General features: G+C 37.7%; 1 protein-coding gene across 1 annotated transcript in view; it reads right to left on the bottom strand.

Moving 5' to 3' along the window:
- The window catches only part of Vwa8 (von Willebrand factor A domain containing 8), a gene marked incomplete at its 5' end in the record, with an annotated part of 371699 nt that extends 352873 nt beyond the window's left edge, over nt 1-18826 (bottom strand). Inside the window, 2 exon segments of the mRNA XM_013506956.1 lie at nt 6604-6681; nt 18766-18826. Coding sequence (XP_013362410.1) covers nt 6604-6681; nt 18766-18826 — 139 coding nt within the window.

The following is an 18826-nucleotide window of genomic DNA, read 5'->3' as shown; positions in this document are numbered from 1 at the left end:
GCTCAGTGGCAAAAGCGCCTGCCTGGCAAGCGCAAGGTCATGAGTTCGGTTCCCAGTACCGGAGAAAAACCAAAAAAAAAAAAAAAAAAAAAAAACAAAAAAACCAAAAAAAAAAACTAAAAATAACAACTATTGGTGAATTCCTACCATCTTGTCTAGTGAAACTCTGTATCACTTCTAATTTCTTTCTGTTTTTATTTTTTTTTTATTCTCTTTAATGGTTTGATCAATCTTGCATTCTTACATCTGATAATCTGAGCAACTTCGGTGAAGATAACAATATGTAATAAAACAACCACTATTAATTCCTATCGTTTTGTTCTGAAACCCTGTACCACTTTTATTGTTTTTGCTTTGTTTTGTTTTTGTCTATGTTGTTGGTATTTTGCTATTGTTCTTTTTTTATTATTCTCTTTAAAATAAAAAAATAAATAAAATTCCAAAAGAAAAACAACCCATCAAAATTCCCTTATAATATTTTTTTTCAGGAGAGGTGATATTGGGGATTGAACTGAGCACCTTACACTGAGCTATACTCCCAGTCCTTACCACTCAAAATCCATAATTTCTAATCAATCCTGTTATAGCAACAGAGAAACCAGAGAACTGTCATTTTGGAAAAATTCCCTGACAAAGGGAGAGAAAGTTCAACAAACACAATATCTGTACATAATACAATAAACAGATCTACAAAAACATGTTGGATAATAAAATACATTTTATCTATCCAATTTAGACATAACAACAACCTCATATTTATGCAGATACTTTTGATTGACTAAGCCACTTCCATTGGTAAACTTCTAGAAATCTTTTTCTCATTAATGGACACAGTTGTTCACAAATAGACACAATGTAATCATTTACTATTGGGTAAAGCATAAGCTAGCATCACCTTGATATATGAGACATAATAAATAAGGACACTGTGACCATGGAGGGAATAATGATGGATGAATAGCATAAGAAAATGCAAATTAGGACCCTCAGACTATTCATCTCCTTTCAATATAAACTCTCCTCAAGTAAACTGCAAAGAGCAAAATCCTTACAACACAAAATACATGAAAATTCACTTTGATTATATAAGGGATACATGAGAACAGTAATAAATATCTAGAGTATACAAACAAAAAAATATTGTTGTGTTGTAGTGGTTGTTTTGTAATCCCTGTTTTGGCTTCTGTAAATTTTTTTATGATAATTTATGACAGTTCAGATACATAGATACAGGGGCTGGGGATTTAGCTCAGCGGCAAAGCGTCTGCCTGGCAAGCGCAAGGTCGTGAGTTCAGTTCCTGGTACCGGAGAAAAAAAAAAAAAAAAAAAAAAACAAAACAAAAACAGATACATAGATACAGAGATAATTATAGGATTGGCTGATAATTATAGGATTTTAGCAGTACTTGAGATTGAACCCTGAGCCTTCACAATAAGTTACATCCCCAACCCTTTTTTATTTTGACATAGGAGCTGAAAACTGCTAAACTGCCCAGGGTGAACTTAAACTGAGAACCCTCCCATGTCAGCCTCCCAGAGTACTGGGACTGTGCAACCATACCTGGCTAACTTCTGCTACATTTAGAAACTTTTACACTTTGGGGCTTACTCTCAACCAGCCATTTAATTGCCTCTCAGTCATTTGCAAAATATGAAAATACATTCATTCAAAGGATCTGTTTACAAATTTTAAAATACCCATCATTATTAAAATCCACTGAATCCTTAAAGCTACAGTAATATAAATACTTTTATGGATTTTCTCACTTAATAAGAAGATTCAAAAATGATTACACTTTTGTGACTACGACAAAATATTTCAACTGACCCCAGACAGGAGATTATGGCATCTTAGATATCAAAAAAAGAAAGATACAGTGCTATTGTCCATTGACAGCTGTCGGGTACTAACTTGTTTCACATCTATGAGACTGAAGAGGTCAAGATCCTTTCTACGTCACAAGGATGATAAGTTTGGTCTCTAAAAGGAAATCGCAATTAATTTCAAGGGCCTGATGCCATTTGTAGTCCTGCAAACAACCTAGCTCTGGGCAAATACAAAATCAAATCTAGATGAAATGTATAGCAGGTTCACTTTTTAAGGGAAAGACTGAGGAAGACTAAAGTGTTCTTAGCACATTTATCAAGCACAATCACAGCAGCCTTTAGTTATCCTCATACTCAACAGTATCACTCACAGGTATAGAATAGGGGGAAACGAAAGGGAAGGAGAGCAGGAGACAAAGGGAATGGGTGCACAGCAACTCTTCCTGGGCACCAAGTGTCGGGTATTATCCCACATATTTCACTTATGTTATTTGATTTAATCTTTATAATATATCCATGCGGTTGAAATAATCCCCTACAGTCAAGGATATCAAGCAGTTAAGATGCTTAATGAAATTCATATGATTAGAAAGTAATGTAGCCACCTTGTTAAATGTAATTTCCACCTCAGCAGTCATTTAGCTACAGAAGTCAAACTAAATAAAGGTTTTCCTATTGTCTATCAAGAGGTGATATTACTCCTTATCCCTGACATTTAATATAAAAGTTAGCAATAATCACAAGACCTAGAAATCAGAGTGAAACTGCCCTTTTAAAAAAATTATCATGTACCTATGACTTATAAGGTATTATAAATCTATTTTGTTAATTTTTCTCTAGACAAGTATAACAACTTGTTGGAGAATTTATGTCACTAGTCTTACCCCTAGAAAAGAAAACCTGTCTATTACAATAATATGCTTAGACATAACCATTAAATGATGAACATTAAAAATAAATGTTCCTGACTCCCACTTCTAGTTAGGATACAGAGACTTGCAAGAGAATTTCATTTCCAACCTAACAAACAGAACAAATCAGTTAATCTGTAAAAATCACAGTTTCTTGAAACTCATCATAGAGCTAAAAATACAAAGAAACCTAAATTAACTAAATTGTACAAAATCATAAGCCCTTTCAAAAAGGAACACCGACTCATAAGCTTCCATTACCAGTAGAGATGGGAGCTTCCATTTCTTCCTTCCCAGAGGAGGAAGAATCTGTCATAAAGGTTTCAAAAGAAACAAACTGAACTTTCAACAACTTATAATTGGTCACACCTGCACTAGCATGAGGAACTGATACTCTGAGCAGTCTCCACCACACAGAAAACCTACACCTGTCCACCTACTCTTTCCACAGGCCATTATCAAGTCCAAGTCAACCAGACAGAGGGCAGGAGCTGAGAGAGGTCCTTCTTGATGCGTGCTGGACCTTTCCTAGTGCAAGGCAACAATCCCCTGAGGACAGTGGTGAAACAAGATGTGACAGATTCCACCCAGGCACTCAGACCTCTATCCATGAAAAAGTAGCAGTTCCTTACGGATGGTTCTGCAGTAGGAGTACAAATCCCTTTGAGATGCTCTTGGCCTTCAGTGAAGCAGTCTCTGGAAACCAGGCAACAGGAAAAAAGAGATCTGAATTGCAGACTGCAGAACACAGAATTGGCAAAGGTAGCTATATAACAGTCCAAAAGTTTGGTAGCTTTACCACAAAGAGAGATTGCCCACAGTTTGCCATGGTTTGTGGAGCTGGAGTTAGAAAAAGAATTGAAGTAAAAAATAAATATCAGAGCTTAGAAATCAGTGCAATAACAAATGCATAATCAGTAGATAAAATCGATAATCAAATGATGTTTCTCTGAAAAGTCAATTTACCTCTAGTAGAATGACTGAAAGGAGAAAGAAAAAATACAAATACAAATTCCTAATATCAAGAATAAAGGAGAGAGTATCACAATAGAGTCAGACACTTCTCACAGACACTTCTGTGAGAGTCAGTAATCACAGGACAATATCTTGAATATCACCACTCATCAGGGAAAAGCAAGTTAAAATCACAATGACAGCACAGACACTACTGGAATAACATGGAAAGGAACTCTGAAAATCCATTCCTCCATAAAAACAATGAGAACACTGGTAAAACTTGTCAAAATCAATCTTTTCAGGTTCTCAAAATTAACAAAAGGATATCAATAGTTTGAAAAGTATTTATCCAAAAAAATGGTTGAACTTCAGTAAGGATAGTGAATTTTTGAGTGTTTTAATTGCTTTAATCCCGTTCCTGTTTCCCATGCTTTCAATTGTCTTAGAAAGCAACCACCCATGATCATAGTAAAAAGCAAGCAGTCTGGCAGCCACTGAAGGGGACAGAACAGGTTGGAGTACCCCAAAAACCCTACACCCAGAGAATGTCCCTATTGGCAAGCCTGGAAGCTCTCTGAAAAGCTTTATTCTTTGAATCTGTCTTTAACCTCCTCAGAAATCACTACGTATACACAGCACTACTGCAGGGCATATAACCAAAGCACCAACTAACATTGTTTAACATTAGTTGCCTGAGGCGATGGTACCAACTGGAGCTAACAAAAGAATGACCAAAATTTTTCAGAGAAAAAATTGGGAATGAGGTGATCACAGGGGGCACTGATAAGTTCCAGAATATGCTGGGAATCTCAGGCCACGCAGCAGTCCAAGCAAATCCCGAGATGGGGCTCTCTGGGAAAGGTCTTATCTCTGGCTGACCTTGAGGGTCTACAGAAGGAGAAGTATGGGTTATGACAAGTTTGTTTGCTACCTGTAGAGCACTGAAATCATGCTCGAAAGCTGGTGCTTGCAGATGTCATCTATAAAGGCCAAGAAAATTATTAGTTCAAGGCGTTTAAGAAATCTATCTAATCATTAGCTGACTGCTAAGTAATATGAGTAGGTAATAGAAAGAATCTGCAAACTTGGTCACAGGCCAACTGATATTATCCAGTCTAAGAGGCAGAAAGAGAAATGAATAAAGAAAATGAACAGAGTTTGAAATGGGTAACTATCAAGTCTATCAATATGTATCCAATGGGAAAGAGATAAAGGAGGGAAGAAAGAAGTAATAGTCAAGAAATAATGTCCAAAATCTTGCCAAATTAACAAAAGACACCCAAGTTAAAACAAAATCCAAATAGGATAAATTCAGAGATCACATTTATACCCATTATATCAGCCCATTTTCCATTGCTATAACAATACATCTGAGGCAAAGTAATATGCAAAGAAAAGGGATTTTTTTTTTCCTTTTTGAGACAGGGTCTCACTGTGCAGTTCAGGATGGCCTTGAGCTCACTTTGTAGCCCAGGCTGGCCTCGAACTCACAATGATCCTCCTGCCTCAGCCTCCAGAGTGCTGGGATTACAGGTGTGCACCACCACCCCTGGCTTGAAAGGGATTTATTTTGCTCACAATTTTCAAGACTGACAGTCCAACATCAGGCAGCCGCATCTGTATAGCCTCTAGGGAGAGCCCTCTGGCTATGTCACAACGTGGCAGAGGGCATCACGGTAGCAGTGTGAGGAAAGAAGAGAGCCATGGCAAAGCAGGAAAACATAGAGAGGGGCAAGGTCAGTCCAGCTCTTTTCATAACAACCTGTTTTCTTGGGAACTAATGCACTCCAGCATTAATCCCTTCTAAAGGCTTCCCCATGACCAAATTACCTGCTACTAGGCCCCACCTCTGAAAGGTTCATATTCCTCCAGAGCCGCCACACTTGGAACCAAGTTTCCAGGACATGAACCTTTTGGGAACAAACCACAGCCAAACATGACCTAATCAACCGATTCAAAGCCAAAAAAAGAGAATCTTTATAGCAGATGGAAAAGTGACTAGCCGTGGAGAGAAGATCCCTAATAAGATTAACAAATGACTTCTTATCAGAAACTAGGGAGGACAGAGGTAGTAAGATGAAACATTCAAAGTGCTAAAAGAAATTGTCAATAAAGAATTCTATATCCAATAAAACTGGCCTTCAGAATATGAAGAAGAAATTAAGACATTTCCAAATATGAAAAAACAGAGACTTCATCCCTAGCAGACCTGCCCCACAAGAAATACTAAAGTCAGTCCTGCCATCAGGCTGAAATGAAACCACGCTAGACAGTAATTCGAATCCACAGACAGAGGTAACAACTTCGAGTAAAGGAAATAGATACCATTAGTATGTTTTTGCCTGTCCCACCTCATGCCCACCTTGTGAGTTCCCATCTTCCACACCTTGGACCTGCCTCACCTCGTGGTTTTCCTCCAGAAAAGTCCCTAGAAAAGACACATTCCTGGGCAACCCACTGGGGCCCCCTTCTGTCCCTCTCTTAGACAGAAGTTTTCTTTCCCTCAATAAATATATGCTGCTCTTAAAAAAAAAAAAAGAACATTTGGAGGTGATGAAAAGTAATCTGGATGGTTATTCAGGTACATAAAATTATCAAAACTAACCAAGTGAACATTCAAAATCTGTGCATTTTATTATATGTAAACTTTATAACAAGTAAAAAGAATACTTGTGACAAAAATTAACTTTTTGACTTAATGTTCCCAAGTGAAATAATAGGATGTCTGAGATAGGTTTAAAATACTCTAGAACATTATATGAGAATCAGGTAAAAATTAGCATACTATTGATAAATGTTGAAAGTGGGTGATAAGTACATTAGATTTATACTCTTCACTCTACTTTTGTGTGTGTATGAAAATTCCCCCAATAAAGTTAACATTTATTCATTCATAAATATTTCTTACTGTAGTTCTGTGGCACAAGTTCTGGGTTCTTAGGCATTTTCAACTTGTAGGATACATCTCCAATATTAATTGTATCACCTAAAAAGAATAAAGAAACATAATCATTACAAGAGACAAGTGATACATACTATCCCTTTGGCAATAATGATCCTCCTGACCTATAGAAAGACACCTCATAGAAATGCACAAGTCTATGTCAGGCACTGTGATCTAAAACTTCCATCCAGAGTATAAACTGCATCGAGAAGTGAGGCATAACATTGTTTTGGTTTGTATCTAGATGTTCTCCCAAAGCCTCACACACTCATAGGTGGGGCTTTCTCGCTGCATCTAGGGTGTAAGAATGTAAATTAAGGGTGTGATATTGGGATTAAGGGTGTGTAGATTAGTCTATTAATTGTTTTAGCATAGTTCTGAGTGACTCCACCCAAAAAAGTAGGAAGCCTGGATGGAATATAAAGGGTCAGCAACTGCTGCTACTGCTAGTGCTGCTGCTGCTGCTGCCATTATTTGCTGCTTGCTGTCTTCTCTCCATCCTGCTTTGCCTTGGAACTGTTTCTACTCTGTGATTCCCCTCTGCCATACCATCCTGTCTTAGAGCCAGCTATGGACTGAAACTTCTACAAATTGTGAGCCAAATTAATCCTTCTTCCTTTAACCTGTGGGTGTCAAGTATTTTGTCCCAGCAAGGAAAGTCATTAAAGACAGGCAGAGATGAAACTCACATTTCAAGCATTGGGTTGGCAAAAGAAGAAGTACAGTAAAATTTACTACCCAGCTTTATTTTGTTGCTAATAGCAACACTAACACAGGCAACAAAAATACAGAAGAATACGTTTTAAAATTCTTTAACACATATCCTCAACCTTTTTGATATCTTTATACATCTTAATTTCTAACACATACAATTTCAAGCACTCCAGAAACCTACCCACCAAAGTCCATATTTCTAGGTAGATAAAAAGAATAAAGCCTCAAGATGCATAAATGTCAGGACTTTCTACACAACACAAGTAAAAGAGAACAAAAGTCCTCAGTAACGACTACACTGTTCATTTTTTAAAGTTTCTGCCTGATCCAAAGTACAAGTCTAAACCAAACAATCTCTCTGCTTTGCTCCCTCCCACAGCAAAACAGGCATCCTAACACCATCTGCACCTGGAACTTTATCTGGAAAGGGCTCAAAGACACTCAAAAAAAGTAGCTGTGCAAAACTCATGTTTTAGCCTGGCCAGTTTGGTGCATTAAAAACCAAGACTTTAAATCACGGCAATAATAACAGCCTTACTGCACGCTTACTATCTTCTACATCCCCAAAATAGTCCTGACACAGAGATTTACAAATGAGAACGTCTGCAAATCTGTGAAAAAGTTTTTATAGATGGAGAGACTTTTTTACAGATATATAGTAAGTTGAGAGAAGAGAAGCAGAACACACAAAGCTAAATCTTGCTTAGGTCTTAAATTAGCAGCCAGAAGGAAGCAAGACAAAACACGCTGACAAAAATCCTAAAGGTTGCAAACTTGCTTCATAGTTGCAGGCACTCCTTTCTCCTTCCACCAGTAAACAGTTTTCATTTCATCTATCACACAGATTCCTAAAGCATCAGCATTGCCTGGGAACTTGTTAGAAAAGCAAACATTCAGGTCCCATTCCTAGCCACTGAATTAGAAACTGTGTTTCAGCAATCCCTCCAAGTAATAAAATTCTAACATCCTCAAAAACCTGGTCAACAGGGTCTTATAATACTGTACAAGCTCAATTTCTTCCAGGCACTTGAAAATCGTGCTGCAACTCCAGGGAGATGATGCTACACTGTTTTCCTTAATGCAGGAAAGAAAACATAAAATAGCCTTCTAAAGTAGATTTTTTTTAAAAGGATAAGCTTACTTACAAATAAAAGAGTGATATCATTGTTTAAAATATAAGAATAATAGCCTTTATTACAGATGGTTATAAAGAATTATAGCTATAGTATTTTCAAATAAGATGCTTTTATAAATGCTATTTCACTTCTTGTAAAGACTATAATTATATGCATCCTGAAAAAACGGATACAAAGTAATTAACCTAAAATGTCCTAATGAGGGAATTTTGGGGCACTAGTTCTCATTACAAACTTAGGAAGGAAGCTTGACAATTGGCTACCCATTTGTTTAAAAAACCTGAGGTAAAATTCCCAAATCACACTTCTCACAAAAAGAAACTCAAAATACACTAAAGATTTTCTAAACATTGAAAAATATATGTAAAAGAATTAAAAATATAGCTGTGTGTTTGTGAACTTGAAAAAGATTTCTTAAGCAAAGGAATAGACAAAATATTTTGCAACATTAAAAATTTATTATACAGTAAAGTTACCATAAATAGTTAAAATATAACAAAGGTATGATTCAGGCTATATTTTTAAAAAACTGCAAATCAATAAGAAAAAATAAAGCAATAGAAAAATAGGCTATACATGTAACAGGCAATTCAGAGAAAACACAAATTAGTAATAAGCATAGAAAGAAATGCACAATCTCATTAATAGCATGGATAATAACAGCTAAAGTGAGAAGCTATTTCTGAGGTGTAAAATCCACAAAGCTTTTCAAGTTTGATAACATAAGTAGAGAAGGAAACAGTGCTCCAGTGTGGTGCTGAGGTACGAATGACCTAATACAAGCACTTTAGAAGGAAATTCTAATTCTCATTATTTGCCAAACCTACGGATATACCCTAGAGGCATATACAGGGATGTGTTCTCTGCAGCACTCTTTATGCAGTGGCCTGAATGTGTCCCAACAAAATCATATGTTGAAATACTAAATCCCCAAGGTAATGTTATTAGGAGCCTTTAAGAAATGGTTAGGTTGCAAGTGTTGGATGCTTAGGAATAAAATCAGTGCCATTACTGAAGACTCCACCTGCCCCTTCTACCATGTGACTATCTATGGAGGTAGAACTGCAATTATGTATAACAGGCTCTAATCAGGGCACCAAATCAGCTGGCACCTAGATTTTAATTTCCCTGTGTCCAGAACAGTGAAGAATAAATTTCTCTTGTCTATAAACAACAACAGTGAAGAATAAATTTCTCTTGTCTATAAAATATCTAGTTTAGAGTGTTTTGTCAACATAGCCCAAACTAAGATATCTTTTAATAGGTTTTTTTTTTTTTGGCTTTTTTTTTGCGGGTGGTGGGGGGCGGGGAGTGGTTTGGTTTTTTTCCGGTACTGGGAATCAAACTCACGACCTTGCGCTTGCCAGGCAGTCACTGTGCCGCTGAGCTAAATCCCCTGCCCCTTAATAGTTTTTAAAATACAAAAAAAACTTTTAAATACTCATTAATAAGAGATTATCATATTTACATCTACATCTATATCTGTACTATAACCTCTTTTTAACCCTCTTTACTGAGGTTTAAAAAAAAGGCAGAAGGAAAATTATTTCCTCAGTGTTTAGAACTGAATTTTTGATTTTTCCACCAAAATACGCTTTATTCACAGTACTTCCCAGTTCTACAAATGGCAACTTCATCCTTCTAGTTACTCACACCAGGAGGCTTGAAATCACTCTTAATTTTTCTCTTCTACCCCAATCCATGCCAACCCAAACCAGCCCTCTCTCACATTCTAACAAACCTCCTGTTGTAACACTTGCTCCCTACAGCTGTCTCGACAAAGAAACCACAGCGGTCTTAATAAAATTGGGACTAAGGCCAACCCTGGGAACAGTACTCCAGTCTTTTCAATAGCCTATAATGGTATTTCCAGTCTGGTCCCCCCATTTCCTCTCAGACCTCATCTTCTATTCTCCTCACTCATTCTGAGGCAGGAGACTAGGCCTGGTGCAAACTCAACAACCAACCCGGTGGGATGTGTCAGAAGTTACAGAGACCCATTTAGACTAACCAGCTGACTGAAATGTTTCCTAAAAGAAGAAGACATTGCAGAACACTAGACCCAAAATGATTCCAGGCATATAGGTCCTGTACACAGGACCAATGAGAAAGCGACATTCTCAATCCTTCATTTGAAGTCTGCAACATTCATGGGACCAATTAGAAAAGTGCTATTCTGGCACTATTCATATGACCAATCAGAAGACACTATTCCCAATCGTTGATTTACATATGGACATGACCAGTCAAAAGAAACTGTTCCTGATCCTTGATTTACATCTGGCAGAAGGTCAAGCTATTGATAGGACAGTTGTCCCAATGCCACATGTACATGTTTCAAAAAAGAAAAAAAAAAGGACATGGGACATCCACCAAAGGCCTGGACCATAAAGCAACTTCAGTGGACTTAAGTCAGAGTATTATTGTGACCATAATGGAATTAAATTACAAATCAATACTAAAAAGGTAACTGGAATAGCCCTAAACATCCGGACACCAAACAAGAGGTTTCTAAAAGATACAAAAATGAAACAACTGAAATTGAGAAATAGGGCAGTGATCAATTAGTGATGTCTACTGTAGGCAAAAGAGAAATTACGACATTCACATAGACCAGGTATCTGCCACCCCTGCCTTAAACGCTAATGTTCTTGGTCATCTTCTGCTACTTTTCTGATTCCTCTAACCCATATCAAGGGCTCAGATCTTTAAACAACTAACTCTTAACATCTATTTTGCCTAAAATCTCTATCTTGAATTGCGTATCTGCCTGTAGCCTAGTAGATACTTCACCTAGATATTACAGAGACACCTCAGTTTCAACATGAGAAGAATAGAATTCTGTGTCCTTGTTTGTTTTTTTTTTTTTTTTTTGGTTTTTCTCCGGTACCGGGAACCGAACTCACGACCTTGCGCTTGCCAGGCAGGCGCTTTGCCGCTGAGCTAAATCCCCAGTCCTCTGTGTGCCCAACGATCTTCAGCCAACCCCACCCCTGTATTCCTACCTTGGTGATTGATACTTCACTCCCTCAAGCTAAATGGCCTTCTACATTGCTCTCACACCATTTTGCCCTCACACACCTGCTCCTCAAATATCTTCATCTACCTTTATGAACCCTCCCTAATTTTTCCTCTAACAGTGTTCCCCTCCTTCCAGAAATCACTCCATTCCCGTCCTCCTGCTGGCAAAGACTGATTCTTCATTTTGTAATGCATTCCTCATACTGTATTACAATGATTGTTTCCTCTGTAACAGTAGTCTGAATTAAAGCATGTAAAAGCTTCCCAAGGTTTTATGGTTTAGCTCTAAAATGTCCCCCAAGGTCTCATGTGTTTGGAAAATGTCTGGATCATGGGGGCACTATGGTCATCAGGGGATTCACCTACTGATGACCTCATCAGAGTCCAGTAGCTCATGTGCTGTGAGAAGACAGGGCCTGTTCTGCAGGGGTGGCTCTGTGGGAGTGGCACCTGGATGGGTATATTCTTATATCTTCCAGCATTAATTAATATCCCACTGGGGAATATTCAATGTATTAATAAGTTAATTAGGGGGCTGGGGGTTTAGCTCAGCAGCACAGTGCCTGCTGGGCAAGCACAAGGTCATGAGTTTGAGTCCCGGTACTGGAAAAAAACAAAAAACAAAACAAAACAAACAAAAAAAAGTTAATTAGTTAATATTCAACTGGAATAGTGTTAGTCATGCTATTATAAGGTATGTTTCCACAACATATTATTATTAAAATTTGTGACATATTGTTCTTTTTTAAAAACTGCAATGTAATGACAAAAATATTTTGACAGTTACATATTTTCACTGCAGGAAAGTACTATGAAAGCAAAACTTCCAAGAATAAAAATATATTAAGATAAAAGTATAAAGAGGGGCTGGGGATTTAGCTCAGCGGCAAAGCGCCTGCCTGGCAAGCGCAAGGTCGTGAGTTCGGTTCCCCGTACCGGAGAAAAACCAAAAAAATAAAAATAAATAAATAAATAAATAAATAAATAAAAGTATAAAGAGTAAGTATAATTGAAATACAAATTCAGTGATAAAGGAATATGTACATTTTCTGACAGCTAAAAGCTTTCAAACCAGAGACAATGGCAAACAAATTACCAGGATATTCTGTTTTCACTTGAAATATACCCTCAAAAGAGTGTGTAACAAATCTTCTTTTAAATGTCAATATTTACAATACACTGAAAATGTCACTCTCTGCAACTGTACTTACTAGGAAAACGTCTAGCTAGCAACCTAAACATGTGCAAAGGGACACATTTGCAACATCCTCTTAGCAGATATTTGAGAAAAATATCTGATGTCTATAGAGTGTGCTGGCCTCTGTGTGTGTGTGTGTGTGTGTGTGTGTGTGTGTGTGTAACACCTATGCTGCAGCCATCATTGTACCCCCAGTGCCAAGAATAGTATCAAACCCACTAAGTACTCAATAACTGCTCAAAAAAGAACAAATGAATGGTTACAGTTTTCAATTAAATCATTTTTTAACTGTTGTTTTTACACCCTGATTAATGATTACTTGTATTCTTTGAACACATTCCATCTACAAACATACTAAGTCAAGCTCTTTGCAATAGATTTATTTAAATAAGGTAAAGTATTCTTCAATAAAGAATGAAATTACTGCACTTATAAGACAATGGGGAACACAACCTAGACAGAAAAACTAAGGTCTACTTTTCAAATTAATTTCAAAATAAGTTTTTCAAATTAATGTATGCTATTTTAAATCCTAAAGAGAATATAGGTGCTGGAGGGACTGCTCAGTGGAAGAGCACATGCTTACACGCATAATCCCTAGGACCAAATTAATCAGTAAGCCAATTTAGCTAATATACTGATATGGATACTCTTAATACAAACTATTAAAATAGCTAGAATCAGTTAATTTTTAAAAACACAAATGTTATAATGGTGTTGAGTGTTTAATTATACTTATTATAATAAGTAATACAAAAAGCAACCACATATAACTTGGATTAACTCAATTCTGTATATAGTACAGCCGAGTACAAAAACTACCATAGAAATACTATTACAAAAAAAGTTACATTTTTTTTATTTAGACATAGGAGCTATAGACTTGAAAATTTAAAACACAGAAAAGAATGCGGGGCTGGGGGTATAGCTCAGGGCTGGGGATTGAGCTAAGTGGCACAGCGCCTGCCTGGCAAGCGCAAGGTCGTGAGTTCAGTTCCCGGTACCAAAAAAAAAAAAAAAACAGAAAAGAATGCTAAAGATGAAACTTTCCAAAAGAAAATTTAGACCACAGTTAAAGTAACAAGTATCACTTGTAATAATCTTTATATAAAAGGATTTCTCCAAGGCTTATAGGAAAATAACTTCTATGTTCAAGTTAATAATTAAAAGTACTTTTCATGTAACAGTCTTACACAAATCTCTTTGGACGCTAATAATTTCAGTGGACAGCTATTGTGTTTTACATGTCCAATATTCTTTTCCCTTTGTTTTGACATTTGAATCCTTTTCTCCAATGGCAAGCCCATCCCATTTGGTTTGAGGAGGGCTTATGCCATTGCCCTAACTCCAACCTTTGCCCTCCTCCAGAACACCCAGAAGATAAGCCAGAACGTCACACCTCCCGGCCACAATGATTATTCCAGAGATGAGCACAAGACCCAGGTTTTACCAATAAGATTGCTCTGTAGGATTTTTGTCATGCTGGCAGGACACCCCCTCTCTTCTGATATTGTGAAATATAAGGACAATGATGGTGTGGAGCTATCAGTGAGATTACCGTTTGAAGAAAGCCTGTCAGATGTTGAAGCCAATATAGCAAAAAGTAAGTCCAATAAATGGAGGTAGCGAAGCGAAGGGACACACAGAAACACCCCAAGCCCTAAAGCTGTCAGCTGAACACTGTGCATCTAGCTTGGCCTAAAGTGACAGGGCATTCTGCTGATGTGAACTTCTGTGCCCATCTCTGCCATCTTAACCAAAAGACAGTTAATATAGCAATTCTAATAAGGTAAAGAAGGCACAGCAAGGGTAGCAATGCCACTCTACAAATGAAGATACACCCTCAGAAGAAGACAAAAGACACTTTAAATCCTGAGGACAGCATTCATACATTTTCACCAAGTAAGTAGTCTTCAGGGCAAATTCCATCAAGCCAGAATTCCTTGATCAATCTTTACACAGCACATTTTCATGTTTGTTATGTATAGTATTATTTTATAGCAAAAGTTTATCATTTTGTTTTGCCCTTACATTTTACCAAGTACATCTTCTACTTTTTCTGTTCTGGTCCTACTATGGCCAAATTCCGGAACTATTTTATCCTTTCTTTAATGTTTAATCAATAAGAAATTTTACCATGAATAGCTTTATTGATTTTATTTTTATTAATAATTTCTATTAATCTAATTTTTACACAACTGATAATTTTATCTAACGCTTCACTAACCCATGAGAAATTTGGATATTCTCAGACACTTCAAAATCTTTACCAATCTCAAAAATATTCTCAATTGTATATTTCAGGCATTTCTGTAGTAACCCTTCTTCTCACTTGCGCTCTTACCATTCTCAATCTCTTCCATGATGGAGACTATGGATTCTGTTAAGGAATGTATATACTTTCATTTTTTGTTCTTGTTTTTAAGAGTCTGGGTCTCACTTTGTAGTTTATGTAGCCCAGGCTGGCCTCAAACTCATGGCAATCCTCCTGCCTCAGCCTCCCCAGTGCTGGGATTATAGGCATGCACCACCAAGTCCGGCTGAATGTATGTGCTTTAAGATATTCAGTTCTATGAAAAGTACTCATGCAATGATTTGTAGTGTTAAAGTAAATTTAGCCTGAGGAAACTTTTGTACTTTGAGTTCTAACATAATGAACTGAACCTAACTTTGTAGTGAATTAAACTTGGTATCACTCTGTAAAAACTGAGAGTTAGCCAGCCAGTCACAGCAAGGCAATCGTCAGTCTATCACAGGCTGCCAACTCATCAGGCAAGGTTCAACTAAGGCAGGCCCTGAACTAAATCAATCAAACTGCCTCTGTTTTCACTTCTGTTTTCCAGCTATAAATCTGCTTGTCCATATTGCTGAGTGGATCTCCCTGGACCTCTTCTGATTCTCAAGCTGCCTAATTTGCCAATCATTTTTCACTCAATTAAACTCAAATTTAATTTGTTTGCAGTTTTGACAAAAAAGATAGCTTAGTTCAGGGTTTCTTAACAGTGGCACTATTGACATTTCAAGCTGTACAATCCTTTGCTGTGAAGGGCAAAATGTTTACAGCACTGCTGGCTTCTACCCACCCAATGCCAATACCACTCCTCCCTCCTGGTTCTGACCACCAAAAACATCTCCAGACATTCCACATGCACCTGATGGAGAGAAATCAACTTGGTTTAAGAAGCAACAGATTAGTGGTACCGTGCTGTTATTCTTTTTGTAAACTCAGACCCAAGAGAAAACCACATGTACCCTCACATAGGGCAATATGTTAATATATCCATAATGATGGATGTGGTAACAGATTATAAAACACAGGATTACATTGTTGAAAATAAACATGCACAGTAAGTCACATGTACAAACATGCGGGTTGCAAACTCGCCCAGACACAAATGGATCTCAAGTTATGAACATGTGCACATGAGAACATATTGTGTAAGTAGCTCACAAGTCTGTTGGACACTTCACAGGTGTGCTGCTGTGTGCTTACTGTACAGTGTAATAGTGTGAGTACAGTACGGTTGGAAACATTGTATTTTTGTAGGTGTTTCATGCTTCACATTGTATATTTGTGTCAAAGATGTGTAAGACTCACTTTGTTGGAATTATGAACAAATCCAACTTACATTCTCCCAGAACTGAATTGTTCATAAATCAGGGACTTACTATATTGCATAAGTATTGTACCTGTTAGATATAATCTGATAGGAGTTACACCAAAAAGTTGATAATTATGAATTTGACTTGAGAGGATTATGTATCAGAGGATTTGTCTGTATTTGTCAGTTTTCTACAACAAATATAGATGACTTGTACAAAAGTACTTTAGAGTGTTTCTATGAGCACATTTACCTGACAGAAGAAAAAGCAAGGAGTCCATTTAATAATGATGGTGTTAAAAGAAAGCACTGAATGCAATGGCAGATTTACACAGTCACACTGAGTTTACCACTTTATGTATGGCATATCTGAATCCACTTAACATCAGAGTCCTACGGAACCAAATTGCTTGGTTCCATCTATGAAAATACTACAATAATCTTTACTGAAAACTGTTGCAGATAACCAACTAAGCTCCTGGTTTCTAAAGCCAAGAGATACTACTATTAACTGAGGTCTAAAGAGATAATTTAGAACAATCTGATAATTTATACAATCTAATAACAAAAGACAAAAAGCAGTGTATCCTTTTTAACATAAATGATTTCTCTTTCTTCTTAATCAGCCTTAGTACATGTCCTATCATGAAAGACAACGAAGTACATGCAACCTCTCATTCACTGCATGAACTTTAACCTAGTAAGCCACTGAACCATTACCTATAAACTGTTGGCATGCACTGAAGGTGCATAATGATAAATAAGACAGGACACACAACCAAGTACAAATAAGAAACAGATATAAAGTAAATCTATTACACATGTACTTTGTTACTCTTAAGAAGCAATCCCAATTACTCACCTAGGGGGTACTGAGTTACTGATCACATGTGTAAGTGTTTCTACAGCATCTTTCCAGCATAAACTAAACCAGTACAGCCTAGTGTCATCTGCAGTTTTACATTTCTATGTATATGACCCCTGATCCAGATGGGTCACTCCAACCTTGAAGGCCTTACCAGTATGTGTCAGGGCAGCCAAGAGCTTGCCTTTGTTTACCTGGATCACCACTTTTCTTACATGGGTCCAGATCCTGAGTGAATTCAGAGCTCCACTTGTCCACAGGCCTCATATACCGCCAATGTTATAAATATTTTTAGTAGCCAGGCAAGTTAGGTTAACATAATGTATTTGTGGTCTGATCCTGCGAGTCAAGGATTGAGTCTAAGAAATTAATGCGTGGTCCATACATAACAAGTCCACGATTCACATTGTAAGCAAAGCCTATACTTTGAGTAGCTGAACACAACACAAATTTTGAGGGCATTTACAAGTATCTACCACTACTATATAATACAAACTTTTAAAATTCATACTCACATGTGTTTCTAATGTTTTTACATCAATATGTATTATTCAGGTATAGAAAATAATTTCCACTTTTTTAAAAGTTCTCCTCATTAACTCTGTTTCATCTGCCTCCCTGGACAATTTTGATAGTTCTGATCCTAAAAGGAATTAGTTTAATTTCTTCTAAAGCCCTGGACACAGAGCAACTCACACAGCCAAAGGTGTACATACTAAAAATAACAAAGGCTAACTTTTACTGAATTTATGTACCATGGATTACATTATCAAATTGAATCCTCACAATAACCCTACCACGTTTACTCTTCTTATCCATATGCTACAGTTAAGAAAATTGGAATACAAAGTAATCTTCCCTCAAGTCCTCATAACACAAATATTAAACATCAAGTCCCCTAACACAAATATTAAAACCCCACTGCACAACACAAAGGAGTCTAAGAACCAGGTCAGGTGGAGACAAAATAAATAACATATCCAGCTTACAAAACCGAACGTGTGATTGTAGTGTAATCATTAGTTGTGTGATCTCCAGTAAATCATGGTTTTTCCCTCTCTGGAACTCAGTCACCTCAAGTGTAGAACTAAGGGTTTTAATTAAATTAACGTAAGACTTGCAGCTCCAAGACTACATGAAACTTTCAGACTCCTGAACACTTGAGATTACTCGTGTATTCATAGGAACACCGTACATAGGTGTGCACGTCTCTGCCATCACAAGCCCGGGCTGGAACAGGGCACAGCACTGCTTCCTGGCACTTGGCACCCAGGTGGCAAGGTCAAATGTGATTCCCAGCAATCCCCTAAGGTTGCCGCGTTGACCTTCGCGTGTACAGGAGTCTAAGACAGATTTGGGGGGTAAAGGAATCTGCTGGGGAAGGAGGAAGCATTACTCTAGATCATCGGGAACCTTGGTCCAGGCTCCTGGAGTTAGATAACGACGCCCACAGAGCGCAAGCGCTTGGCCCCACACTCCACGGGGCTAGAAGCTCATCTCGCGGCTCCCAGCACAGCGAGCGCTTCGCCCCGGTGCAGCGGAGCAGCGGTGCGCAGGGGCGGCGGGGAGCGCGGCGGGGCACCCAGTTACCTGTGTCGGCCCCCTCCCCGGCGTGCACCAGGCGGACCTCCAGCCGCTGCCCGTCGCCGCC

The sequence above is a fragment of the Chinchilla lanigera genome, unplaced genomic scaffold (genome assembly GCF_000276665.1).
Source record: "Chinchilla lanigera isolate Chin_1 unplaced genomic scaffold, ChiLan1.0 scaffold00117, whole genome shotgun sequence".
Taxonomy (NCBI): domain Eukaryota; kingdom Metazoa; phylum Chordata; class Mammalia; order Rodentia; family Chinchillidae; genus Chinchilla; species Chinchilla lanigera.
The sequence above is the reverse complement of the archived record's forward strand: the minus strand, read 5'-3'. Positions and strand labels throughout refer to the sequence as shown.